At 38.4% G+C, this 13,802-nt stretch overlaps 2 protein-coding genes and 1 long non-coding RNA gene across 4 annotated transcripts in view; 1 reads left to right on the top strand and 2 right to left on the bottom strand.

The window, feature by feature from the left end:
- Window positions 1-13,802, top strand: part of LOC144207583 (uncharacterized) — a 44,941-nt gene that overhangs the window by 2,408 nt on the left and 28,731 nt on the right. The window contains exon 2 of the long non-coding RNA XR_013328718.1: window positions 1,490-1,558. This is a non-coding gene — a long non-coding RNA (uncharacterized LOC144207583). The remainder of the gene's footprint in view (window positions 1-1,489; window positions 1,559-13,802) is intronic.
- espn (espin) overlaps window positions 1-13,802 on the bottom strand; it is a 34,999-nt gene that overhangs the window by 1,510 nt on the left and 19,687 nt on the right. Inside the window, exons 10-15 of one of the 2 annotated variants that reach the window (XM_077733064.1) lie at window positions 13,394-13,447; window positions 10,396-10,541; window positions 9,907-10,284; window positions 1,448-1,527; window positions 1,202-1,222; window positions 1-384 (exon numbers count right to left, since the gene is read on the bottom strand). The exon at window positions 1-384 is cut by the window's left edge and continues 1,510 nt beyond it. In XM_077733064.1, the coding sequence (XP_077589190.1) occupies window positions 237-384; window positions 1,202-1,222; window positions 1,448-1,527; window positions 9,907-10,284; window positions 10,396-10,541; window positions 13,394-13,447 (827 nt within the window). In that variant the 3' untranslated portion in view covers window positions 1-236. The remainder of the gene's footprint in view (window positions 385-1,201; window positions 1,223-1,447; window positions 1,528-9,906; window positions 10,285-10,395; window positions 10,542-13,393; window positions 13,448-13,802) is intronic. The other variant, XM_077733074.1, reaches the window with a different exon arrangement.
- Window positions 4,680-7,219, bottom strand: LOC144207567 (espin-like protein). Its single transcript, XM_077733107.1, has one exon. It carries the CDS (start codon window positions 6,950-6,952, stop codon window positions 5,006-5,008), a length of 1,947 nt encoding a protein of 648 aa, XP_077589233.1. The 5' UTR covers window positions 6,953-7,219; the 3' UTR covers window positions 4,680-5,005.

Raw genomic sequence — 13,802 nt, 5'->3', positions numbered from 1 at the left:
GGCCCAAGCTATACTAGTAGCTAAAGTTAGATTTTCAAAAAATGGGGCCCAGGAAATTCCTGTTGTCTGTCTTGGTCCACATCGCTTTTTTGTGTCTGGACATTAAATCGATAGGACTTTACAGGGAGAGCGACGGGCAAAAATCGGGGCGCAAAGCAATCAGTGAATGCCTCGGTAGTGGCGGCGTTGATGATAGGAAGGGTTCCTTCCGTAAAACCCGAAGGCCCAAGGCCGGGTCATTGTTTAGCTGTGTCCCCTTTCTTCAGGATGATTTGTCGTTGCCAAGGTGCCAGTTTGGATTCGTCGTAACCCAGGATTCTTAGTCGCTCCTGCTCTGTCTTCTCTTCTACTTCCTTGGCTTGTTTGGCCTTTTCTTCTAATTTTCTAAATATAATTTAAGAGGACAAAAGTTACACTCGTGTTATTATGTACGGAAGGAAGTGGGCAATGAAAGGGAAGTACTGGTGCACAATTTAAGGATTTAATGGAAAAATACAACTACAAAATAAGGTGATCGGACGTTTGGTCGCCGGTTATTTTGGTCGCCGGTTATTTTGGTCGCCGGTTATTTTGGTCGCCGGTTATTTTGGCCGCCCGTCTTTTGGCCGCCGGTCTTTTGGCCGCCGGTCTTTTGGCCGCCGGTCTTTTGGCCGCCGGTCTTTTGGCCGCCGGTCTTTTGGCCGCCGGTCTTTTGGCCGCCGGTCTTTTGGCCGCCGGTCTTTTGGCCGCCGGTCTTTTGGCCGCCGGTCTTTTGGCCGCCGGTCTTTTGGCCGCCGGTCTTTTGGCCGCCGGTCTTTTGGCCGCCGGTCTTTTGGCCGCCGGTCTTTTGGCCGCCGGTCTTTTGGCCGCTGGACGTTTGGCCGCCGGACGTTTGGTCGCCGGACGTTTGGTCGCCGGACAATTATATTCCTTATATTCATGAGAGTTTAATATCTTAGAGAGAGTGTTTAATATCTAGTACTGTTTAAGTACTGGTGAAAACAGTAGATATTTTGATATTAAACTCTCTCTCATGATTATAATTTTGAGAGCTGGTTTCAACCCCTGAGCTAGCACATGGCTTGCAGTTAAATATTTTTCAAAATCCTATATTCTCCGTCAATTAAAGGTTTCCACAATGTCTCACCAGTCAAACTTTAACATGAACACCATTTTGAATCAGCAAGTGAGTATAAAACAATAACAGTTGTTTTTTTCTTACCTCTTTTGTTCCCTGTCACATCAGGAGGGAAAAAGCACAAGAGGGAAAAGTGTAAATATCATAAAGAATATACAAGGTTACACAATATAATACTTTCTAATCTTCCAATATGACATTTCCCAAATGCGAGATGAATAAATAATGAACAAATGATCCAATCCAATGTGATAGCAAGAGTATAATGAGGCTCCATCTGCCATTACTCATGTTGTACAGTGGTATGTATGTCCAACTTAGTTTACTCACTTCTCTTCATCCATTTTTTTCTTCATCATGTCTCTCCGCCAGGCTGGCATGGATGCCAGGCGAGCTGCCTCCTCATCCACCTGCCAAGTTCAACAGAGTAGCAAATACTGTGTGAGTACATCCTTGTAAATTCCACTTATACTACACATGTTTGTGTTTGACTACCCCATCCAATACATGATGTTTTTTTTTCTGGGAGGAGAAGCTCAACTAAGTTCTGTTTGCAGTTTAAAGTCTCTTTCAATGTATGTGAAGCATAATTTTGTTAAACTTTCACATGGAATACATTTAGTAGCTCCATCTGTTGACTGTATTTTTCATGAAGAGTGTACACATCTATTTTAGGGACCTCAAAAAGAAATATTTAAAGGTATATTTTCGTTTGCAATCGCTTATGAAATAATATCAGTCATTTCTTGTTGTCAGACACATTTTTGTGCATTTTTAAAAAAAACATTTTTAATACAATCCATTACAGTTCCACAGTGACCATATTCTAATTATTATGATTTAAATTCACTTATTTCATTTTGAATTCATACAATTTTATATCCTTCATAAAAAGTATTCTTGTTTTTATTTATTAATATTTCAATAACTAATTTTCCCCAAAATAGATCCTTTCAATAATTCTATCCCAAAACATTTTTCAATCATTTTTACAAATTATTTGCAGGCAACACTAATATTACAATAGAGTTAATTTATTGAAGCTTTCTTTTTTTTTTTTTTTTACAAAATCCTGCATGGAAGGTTGAATAATGCAATTTTTCACGTCTTAATTTTTAAATCATCCCATATTTGTGTTCCATTTTCACCGGGTATTTAAATTCAAAACCTGTCACCCACTTTTCAATGTTTATCCTTATACACTTACCCTGTTGTTCAGTACACTGAAAAGACAGCTTTTATTCTCCACCTATTTAATAGACTTATGTTTATGTTAAGACTCTGCATAAAGAAGAAAGAACTAATGTTGGCCATGTTTAACCAAGCACATTCTCTCTCTAAAATGAAACAGCTTAGTGCTCAAAGGCATTGCGTGCCTTGTATTACTCACGCAGCAAAGAGTACGCATTATTAACAAGTATTCTTCCAAGTATAAGTTGTATTCTTCTCTTGTTTCTCCAAATCGACACATGACGTTTTCTCTGATGGGGGTTGACGGGTAATTGGAGCCTATTGTCTCGCTTTAAACTGTAATGTGAGGATCTTTTTTGGAACTGACCGGATACATTACCCCAATGCATTTCTCTTGTTTAAGTGTTTCACTTGTCTTACCAAAGGAATCTAGGTAAGATAATCTCCCTTATCAATGTTTCATGATTCCCTTGGGAATTCAAGAGCCACAAAACAACAACAACAACAACAACAAACCAAATCAAAAATGACCTAATGCGTAAGTAGTTAATGCCATGGCCGTTGTTGGCATGCGAATATTTTGTCACCAGTGGATCAACACGACTTACTGTTCTTCTGTGAGTCAGTTGAAGTCGTCAGTCATCCAAATGAGTACATTGTCAAATCCATTTAGGATGTTGTTTTAGGTCCCATTAAATCAAGGTGTGCAGAAAATATTCATAGATAAGTGAATGTTTATTGTTATTAAAATAAATACATGGAAAGCACTAAAAATGGCTTTAAAAAAACTCAAGCACTCACGTTTGCTTTCTTTTTGGGTCTTTTGTGAACTCTCAAATGTCCAATAAGCATAATTATGATGTTCCCTATAATTTTTTGTTGTTCTGGGTAGAAAGACAACCTCCCTGAGCGCACTTAGTACCAGTGTGAGTGACATCATCATTGCTCGTTATGGGTACACCAGTATCACACCTGGCATAAGCAGGTGCATGTCAATGTTCGCTCTAATTTTTCATGTAAAACATGCTGTAAAACACAAAAAACATAAGAGTGGACAGAGCTACTGCTACTGGCTGTCGCGTAAACGGTGCCATCATGAGGAAAGGGGTAAAAAAAAAACAGTTTGGATTCTATTTACTGCACGCCATACGATTGCTGCTGCGCAGAGAAGACGAGAGTAGTGCGCAATTGCTTGATTGATCATGATCCCGATTTATTCATGATTTATTCTGTGCAACCACTGATTTAAAAACTGCGATCTTATTTCTATTTGGTAGAAGATAGGAGTAGTACTTTTTCCCCATACCAATAAAAAAAAGCACATTGTCCAAATAACCACTGTTGATTGTGTGGTCATTTGTGCAGTCGTAGTTGATCAAGGGTCGGTCTAACCTCCTTGCAGCTTCTAAGCCAAAGAGAGCATGACAGCAGGAGTTGCTAAGAGGGTTATTTAGAGGTAATCTCCATGCTGGAAGACATAATGACAAAAGTGTTGGATCTTAGATTGGATCTACATTGCTGTCAGGAATTTTATAATAGCATCTTGGCTTGTTTTTTGAACATGAGTTTAGCCACCCATGCTAAAATCACCTACTATCTTAGTTTAGCAGATCATAGAATTTTATTTTTATGGATGTTAATAACATTTTCTGTGTTTTCTAAAAAATAAAAATAAAAATGTATTAGGACATTATTTAAGAAAAGTGCCGATTGTCTTGGATTTCCCAAAATTGCTCAAAAGACTCCATATCCAAATAAAATGTAAACAACTTTTATTTATAACAGCTAAATACTAATACACCTTTAAAGTAAAGAATCCCCAACCACACAAATTGTACAAAATAAGAAATTTGATGGTGCACTGACAAACTCTTACATAGATCTGTAATATGAATGAAGATATTTAGAATATGCCCGATTTAAGCTGAATGTTACACTTGAAAGGCACAAAGTCTGAGCTCCTTGTCTGTTACCATAAATCAGGGGTAGGGAACCTATGGCTCGGGAGCCATATGTGGCTCTTTTGATGGGTGTATGTGGCTCTCTGCGAACCAGTGTGGTAAAATATGGGAACCGCTGGTGAGAGACCTAAGTCACGGATGCACCAATGGGAGCGTCACGACGGCACTGTGGCGCCAAAACTATCATTTGCGCCTTTTTAAATCATATTTTTTCTTCATTAGACTCTTTGCATGCATACTCTCATTGATTAGCAACAGTCAAATAATGTTTTGAAAATAATTCAGACTTTTTTTTTACTTTCAAAGTGGTAAAATGAATAATAAATGCTCACATTTTCATGTATTTTTACTTTTAAATTCTGAGTATGCCTTTCAAGGAATAATGTTTGAAAATATGAATTGTTTATGGCTCTCTTTGTCAAAAAGGTTCCCGACCCCTGCCAAAAATCATACTACAATCCCAGGAACATACAGGAAACGCGTTCTCTTTGGCAAGATATTTGCACTTACATTTGTTTGAGTATTATAATTTAAAAAACTGATCTTTTTTCCTCAACACCAAGCCGGTCCTTGCCAATTTTCGATCTCATGATCAGAACCGTACTTGTACCATAATTGTGACATTTGACACCATAGCATTCTGAACAAAAAATTCACTTTGTTGGGCTGACTTGTCAAACACAATCAAATAATTTCCAATCTAGGAAGTGCATGTTCATTTTACTGCTCATGCTCGTCAGATGACAAAAAGCTCCGCCTCCTTTTCCTTCCAGAAGGCAAAACTTCGATCAATGTAACTAATAATCTCCTCATTACTAAACTCCTTCAGCTCATAGATCACTTTAATTGAGTCATCTTTACAGTTTGGTAACATTCTATCAACCGGTTCTGCTTTGGTTTTAATATCCTTTTCCCGTTTTTTTACTGGATCCATGTTATGTATGTCCAGCATGCTCTGCCCCGCCTCTTTCTGAGCATTCAGCTCATGATATGACATTTGTTTAGTCCCCTTTAAATCCATCTGTGAATGTTTTAGTGGGTCTAACAGAGTATTTTCTTCTCCAACTTTACTATAGTTCAATACCCCATCCTCAGATGGTGCTATAGGATGAATACATGAATTTCCTCGCGATGTTTGTGTGAGAGTAGGATGTAGATTTGGAGGTGGAGGTGGCGGCGGATGACTGGGCGGTGGCGGAAGTGACTCTTCCATAGGAACGAAGGCTTCTGGAGACATTGAATGCAACGAGGCTGTCATTACGCCTCCCTTGTCATCGGAGTCTCCAAAATACTTGACCTTGATGTCTTCAAAACCATCCACCCAGTCTCTCTTCCCTTTCTCGATTTCCTCCAATACCTCCTTGTGAAAGTTCTTTATAACCTCCCACTGATGCCTACCTATACGATCAAACATTTCGTAGCAGAGAAGGTGTCGGAATTTTCGTTCACTGCGAGACATGTTCATTTCCAACAGTTGGAAGTATCCAAGCATGAAAAGGTCCAGTGTCAAGCTTTCATAGCTTACAGGTGCGCCGTCAAGATGTGGCAAAAAATGCTCTGGCCAATAAATCATCTGGGCTCGACTTAGTCTGCGAATTTGGCGACTGGGTACTTGGCTCATGATGGTTCTCCAATGGCCGAGTAATTTTCCTACTACCTGCTTGGACTTCATGAAAAGTAGGAGCTTATCATCGTCACTTTGAGAATCAGTGACAATCTGCCCCTCCATGTCAATGAGAATGATATTCTCATGGCTCAAATCCAGATTATTGACTTTTTTGCCAGTTCTATAAGATTCTGAGATAGTGTACTTGCGCCAATGTTCGAGAAACAGGAAGACAATCCTCTCTTTCCGTGTTTCAATGCATTCTTGGACATAAGTAAGATCAGTCTGTACCTCTAAACTTCTTGTAAGTTGGTGATTGTTTAAAACCGGGTCTGTAGAAAGAACTTGGTTCAATTCTTCAATCTTGGTTTGAGTCATTATCTTAGTACTTGCATACATTGGAGGAGCATAAGATGCCATAATAACTGGTTCTTCAACAAAGTTTGAGATGGGTTTTTCCACCAAAGTACCATTTGTATTGGACTTAGACTGGCCAATGGAGTAACTTGCTTCATCTCCATGAACTACGTCAAGTTTACTACTTGACTTGCTGACAATTGGGAGTGAATTCTGACGTTTACACCCCCTTGTTTCGTTACTATATGCATACTCGGACTGGATTTCATAATTGGCTTTAAGGTTCTTGACTGAAACACCAAACTGCTTCATTTCCTTCTCCACATCTTCTTTTGTAGAGAAGGACTGAGAACGTCCAACAAATCCCGTAGCTGGATCTGGTTGACTTGCTGCCACATTTTTTGCGACTTGTTGAGAGCAATTGGGACTTATCAGTTCCAGGATGTCAATCTCTTTCCCTCCAAGTGTGGCAAGAAGAATAGCCATACTTTTGAGACAGCTAGAAATCTTACTACACCAGGCCGGGAGGTCTTCAGCTTGCCCGTGTACTTGCTTTGGATTTACGGAAAAATGACCTTGGGTGAGCGCTGCGGAAACTGGTAGAAGTTGATGAAGCTCTTGTTCGAGTTCTTCTAGCTCTTTTTCAACTTCTGAGACCTTGTGCATCACTTGTAGGTTCTCAATTTGCTTCTCAATGCGGGTGAGATCACCCTCGGTCATCAGTTCGCCAAATGGTCCCAAAATTGCATTGTGGATGTGAGAGTAGTGCCATTCCTGAGGATGGTAGTGGCCACTTGTCGCAAACTGAATCAGAGGTCAAAAGAGACCAGGAGACAAGAAAATGGAGAGGAGGGGATGGATTCCTTGAGAACTGAGTTTCTTTGTAGAAACACGCTTCATTGCATATCCTTTAGGGCACACTGGATTTACATGGATTTAGTGGTGCAATGGCACGGCCTTTTTTTTTCATGCTTTCAAAATGGAACAAAAAAAAGTGTTGCCCCTTCCTTTAGAATTCATTCTTTGTGTACATTAAATAATAGGAATAAATGATGCGTTTAAGATGTTTACAAGTGTGTCTTTTAATTTTTTTTTTTTTAATTTGCATTCCTTTGTGTTTTTAATACAGTGTTCCCTCGGTTATCGCGGTTAATGGGGACCGGGACCACCCGCGATAAGTGAATTTCCGCAAAGTAGGGATTCCCCTTCAAAAATGCTTAATTTGAATTTGATTCAATTTTTTTTAATTTATTTATTTAAGAAAAAAAAAAATATATATATATATATATATATATATATATATATATATATATATATATATATATATATATATATATATATATATATATATATATATATATATATATATATATATATATTTTTTTTTACCCCCCTGTATACAGTACACCATATAGAATACGGGTACAGAGAGTGAAATTCATGTTCTAACAAAAAAAAACCTGTAAAATATGTTGTTTCAATGTAATATTTGTATTTTTTATGTATTTTTCCGAAAAAAATCTGCGAAGCTGAGTCCGCGGTGGCTGAGCCACGAAGTAGCGAGGGAACACTGTAATTTAAACATCGATTCAGGCCTTAAAAAGAACTTGTATATGGTTGCCAGTTTCTCTATTTTTAATCACTCCTCATTTGAAGATATATTTTACGCACACATTTGGTCACTGTTAAAACTCAACGTCAGGGTAACATTGACACCCAACCACGATATTCAAACGGTGCCTGACCTGTTCTGTTTTATGCTTAAGCATTGCTCAATTAAATCATCTTTATAGATACAATATTTTGAATAAATAGTAAGTCGTGTGTACGTTTTTCACGTTTTGTTTAATACTAGTGTTTGAACTGTAGTGTGAATGGGCTTGACATCACACCACTGAATCTGCATGTATCAACTTGAAATCACAAAGCATCTCATCAAGCAACACCGACTCACTCTGTGAAATGTATTCATCAAGTGTTTTGATGCTGTGATTGTACCTTGGAGACAAGTCTTCACATCACTCCAAAAACTCAAATAGAAGACACTTGAAAACATGCAATAGATACATGCATTATCCTTCAGAAAAACCAAGCATTTGAAAGTAACTGCGTTTTAGGCCATTTTATGCAGGCTACAATTTTGAGGGGGAAATGTAGATCCAGTTAGTTCAGTAGTTGTTTGAGTTTCATTTGGTTGTTGATTAAAAAAAACTAAAGAATAATATTACAATTTGTCAAGCTACAAACCATAGTTTGAAATAGAACCTGCTGAATGTACTAGGTGAATTTTAGCTGTGAAATGTAACACGCCCACTTCAACTAGACTCTTTTGCGGGTTGTATTTCTAATCAAAATATATGCCAAGATTAATCAAGAGTAAGCCGATACGATGTCGCTGTTGTCTGTCTACTGTACTTGACACACAAGAGCAGTATTGGGAATCTGGGTCAATTGTGATGTAACTGGAAAAGCTGTGACTAACTGTATCACAGCTAGCTAGCATTAGCAAGGGACACCTAAAGTTTAAGGTTTTTGACAAAAAAGCAAAGTATAGGAATGCACTTTAGTTGTGTGCCAAAACCTGTCTTTTTTTGGCATCGTGACAGTTTCATGTGATGTTAAAACAACCGATAAGCATGAATGGGTAAACGGTTAGCCACATGTCTAAGTTGGTGGCCATTTTGGTTGGCATAAAGTTGCCAAAAAAGGCCTACAAAATGAGAACGAGTCATACATAGTTTGTTCATTCTCAAAATGATTTTTGAGTGGTTGACATTTTTCCAAGTATTATAGATGATTGAATTTGATTGTGTTGTTATTTTTCCATTTGTACCATAATGTTTAAAAAAAATATACTGAACATTTAAATTTTGAAAAATCCAGTTTATGGCTGTCATTAAAATCTTTCCAATTTATGAAAAAAATCTGAAGATAATTTAGGAATTTTGGAACAAGCAGTAGAAATGATAACTTTGCAATGATCCATCTTATTGTTAGTTGAGGCCCTATTTTGTATTGGGGAAAAAACTACGAATTTATTCATATCATATTTAACACTGTGTTATTTATAACGAGAAAAGGGGAAAATTGCCTGACAATATTTCGATGAAATTTCTCACACATCGTGCATGAACAAAAACCACAAAACCAAACACAATTTCCAAGTGAAGCTATAAAGCATATCCCATTGGCAGTCTTCAATGTTGTATTGCAAAACAAGCGTACGTATGAAAGGTGACCGGACGTTTGGTCTTTTGGTCGCCGGTCTTTTGGTCGCCGGTCTTTTGGTCCCCGGTCTTTTGGTCGCCGGTCTTTTGGTCGCCGGTCTTTTGGTCGCCGGTCTTTTGGTCGCCGGTCTTTTGGTCGCCGGTCTTTTGGTCGCCGGTCTTTTGGTCGCCGGTCTTTTGGTCGCTGGTCTTTTGGTCCCTTTTGGTGGCCGGTCAAATGGTGACAGAGAGTTTACTATTGAAACCAGCTCTCAAAATTATATTCATGAGAGAAAGTTTAATAACTAAGTACTGTTTAATATCTAAGTACATTTGACCGGCGACCAAAAGAGACCAAAAGACCGGCGACCAAACGTCCGGTCACGCATATAAAAGGGTCTACTTTGAAAATGTTCACAAGACAAATGGGATATACTGCAGCCCATCGGTATAAAGAGGTGGGCTTACCTGGCGTTTGTGTTCTTCCTCCTCCTGTACTTTGACCTGTAGCTTTCGCACCATCACCTGCCGCTTCCATTCGGGAATGGCTTTTCCCTGCTCATCATGGGTAGGCACAAGGGCCTCCACATCTGCAAGGCTTGACTTTCTCCCCGACGGTTGTCCTGCTGTCCCTGTAGCACTGCTCCCATTAATTGCGGGATTGAAGTGGAGTTGCTCAAAACTCGCCGATGCCGACATGGTCTTGAAGGTTCCGGAACTAGCCGTACTGGGAGTCGGACTCGGCGTCGTGGGCGGGGAATTGACCGACGCATTGGACGCACGGGGGGACGAGGTCTTGGCTGGTGGGCTACAAGCACGGGTCTCTGGTGGGGATACGGTATTTCCCTGGAGAAATATGAAATCACATTCATTTTCATGTCGAGGAAATGCTTCGTATTGCACTAATTCCCGAATACGAGACTAAATATAAAACCATATTGCCAAATGTGGACTTGCATTGTTCCCTGTTGGGCCACTGTTGGAAAATACTGTGGTGTAGCCTTTACTGTGAGGTGTGGGCTTCAGACTCTTTCCTGCTTTGATTTCTGCCAGCAATTCAGAGTTGTCACCAGTGGGGGACATCATGTTGAAGGATTTTGTGCCTGGAAACAATAGGAAAATGCAGGAAAGCTAAGAAGCAGTTAGTAATCTACACCAAATAGTGGGGAAGACTGAAAACAAAACACTTAGGAAGGCAGCAATACACCACTCTAGAGCAGGGGTAGGGAAACGATGGCTCGGGAGCAACATATGGCTCTTTTGATGGGTGAATATGGCTCTCCACTAGCCTGTGAGGTATACTATGGAAACTGCTGGTGAGAAAGTGCAGGAATAGGAGCGTTGTGTTGGTATTATGGCATTGACACTACCCCTAGCGCCTTTATAATCATTTTTTTTTTCATTACTATCTTTTGCATGGATTTTCTCATTGATACTCATTGATTAGCAACAATGTAACAATGTTGTCAAAATAATTCAGAGACTTTTTGTAGTTTAAAAGTGGTAAAGTGACTAAAAAAGGCACACATTTTCATGTATGTTGACTTCTAAATTCGGAGCACGGCTCTCAAGTATTAACATTTAAAAATTATGAATTGTTTATGGCTCTTTCCATCAAAAAAAGGTTTGCCGACCCCTGCTCTAGAAGAAGGAAATCTCTAACTTTACCTAACACACACACAATTTGGCATTTAGTACTTCAAATAAAACACATTATACTGTTTTAGAGCGATATCTGGCCTCTTCAAATGACTGAAAATGTATCAAAAACATTTAATCATTTACCCTACGTATCACCTGATGCTAAAGCGAAGCTGCTGAACTTTCAGTTTAAGAACGGATTGTGATAAAATGTACACGTTCAGCTTCCTTCAAGCCTTAATCTTCTTACATTGAACAATGCAACAATTTTAGAAGGGCTGTGACGTGTTGGGGCAATTACAAAGAAATCACTCTTACTTTTAATCAACATTTCACAATATGATTTTCTTTGCCAACAAATCACATTTTGGATATATATATATTTGTAGTGATGACAATTTCTACCATACATCATCAATACACCATAACTACAACAATAATGCTGTTTCTCACACATATTAGATCACAATTATTAGAAGAAAACTAACTTATTTTAGTTTTATTCTGTCACATTACCCATATTTCAATAAAAATATATTTTTCAGACTATAAAAACATTTAAAAAACAAACAAACAGGCATCTAAATATAAAAAAAAAAACATAAATTGCACTTGAGTATTAGTCGCAAGCCAAGACAAACTACGAAAGACCGGCAAAGTAAATCCGGTATTCCCAAAACAAATGTTAGCCAATCAACACCTCACCTTATTTACAGAATGAGTTCAAAGAAGCGGAATGCCATCCGTCATATCAAATTTTTTGGATTAAAAATGAAATAATCCTCATGTAAACCTGTTGCGGCGACCTCAATGGCCTAAGTGGCCACAAAAGCTCCAGAACCCTCAACCCCTCCTCGCTCGCTCGCTCTCTCCCTCGCTCTACTGCACTCTCCCCAGGGGAGGAGAAAGCAGCTTCCTATTAAAGCCCCATCATCACAGTCGGCGGAAAATCTAAAGGAATCACCAGTAACTGAAAGTGACAGCAAGCCATTGGCGAGCTGGGAAGGAATTATCACACGCACTTGCTTACAGCTTGTTAGTCAAAATGGCCACAGTCAACTTTGCTACACTTTATCGACATTTGCGGGAGTGCTAATTTTGCTTTTTTTTTCTTTGCTATGTGAAAAGTAACTGTTGTAAGAAATCATTCAAGACACATTTTGCCTTTGTTTGTCTTCAAAAACTTGCAGTGCGGCAACTAAAAGAGATGCTGGCAGAATCTTTGGTAAAAACAAACCTTTCAAAACAGAACCGGACTGTCATCTGTAGATTTTGACAAGACTGATATTATTCACCATGCATGTAGGAGATTCAAGCATGGTGGCATTCATAATCAAAACATGAGAGTAAACCAGGGGTGGGCAATCTTTTCGGCCTTTTCGGGGGCCACATTGACTTTACAAGTTTGACAGATGGGCCGGGTCAGCACAAGATACGATACATATAAAAAAGTGCATCCGTTAACAGTACATATGAAACATAAACAGAAAAAAAGGACTAAAGTATTAACATTCTTATCACTCATCATTAAAGTAAAGTATAAAGTACAAAGTAAAGTAAAAAGGAATGTATTAAGAAATATTAAAATGTCATTTAAAAAAAGATAATGGGGCTGTAAAAAACAAATAAGAGTGGACATAGCTACTGCCACTGGCTTCCACGTGACTTTATTTTTTTGTTTTTGTTTATTCATTTATTTATTTTTTTCCAAGATGGCGCCTTCACGCGGAAGCCAGTGGCAGTAGCTCTGTCCACTCTTATTTGTTTTTTTGTGTTTTACAGCCCCTATTTTTTTTAAATTACATTTTAATATTTCTTAATACATTCCTTTTTACTTTACTTTGTACTTTATACTTTTTACTTTAATTATGAGTGATGAGTATGTTAATACTTTAGTCCTTTTTTCCTGTTCATGTTTCATATGTACTGTTAACGGATGCACTTTTTTATATGTATCGTATCTTGTGCTGACCCAACCCCATCTGTCAAATTTTTATAGTCAATGTAGCCCCCATGGCCAAAAGTTTGCCCACCCCTGCCTTAGTACTTCACTGTTGTCCTTTTGTACCTCTGCTATCTATCTATATAGGAATATTTCCTTCGGCTATCTTTCTGAAGTTCTTTTTGTGGACTGATTGGTGGCAAATGATTTACTTAGGCAAAACATTCACAATCATTTATGCGTGCACAATTCAATGTTAAACACCACGTGTCAAATCTAAAAGTATGAGGATTCAAATGGCTTCTAACTATTTTTTCTATCAGTAAATTGGGGATATTTGCTGCTGTTTTAATTGTTTTGGTCTTTACTTACTCTTCATTTGTCTTAGTGGCCCTCCCTCTGCCTGTGCGGCAGAGAGACCCCCGCCTTGAGAGAGCAGCAGAAGCAAAAGATGAAAATAAACAAATAGAAAGAGACAGAGAAAGATGTAAACAAAGCAACACAGTGCCAACAACAAAGAGCAATAATTGGAAATTTAAGAGAAAACGATTGCTGGTTTTATGATCATGTCAATTGCACTTAAGTTGGTAATTATATTACATTTAAATATTGTGGATTGCAGACAATTAGACAAAGAGACGCGGTTGGTAAGCGACCAAAACAATAGTTTGGTTTCTAATTATGAAGGCCAAAGGTTGAGTATTTTATTTGTTATGTAATTTGTGTATTGCATTCCCCTTGTTAGTCATTATGAGTAAGATGTAGAGCACATGTGTCAAAG

This window comes from Stigmatopora nigra, chromosome 1 (genome assembly GCF_051989575.1).
Source record: "Stigmatopora nigra isolate UIUO_SnigA chromosome 1, RoL_Snig_1.1, whole genome shotgun sequence".
Classification (NCBI taxonomy): Eukaryota; Metazoa; Chordata; class Actinopteri; order Syngnathiformes; family Syngnathidae; genus Stigmatopora; species Stigmatopora nigra.
This window is presented reverse-complemented; position numbering and strand designations above follow the sequence as displayed.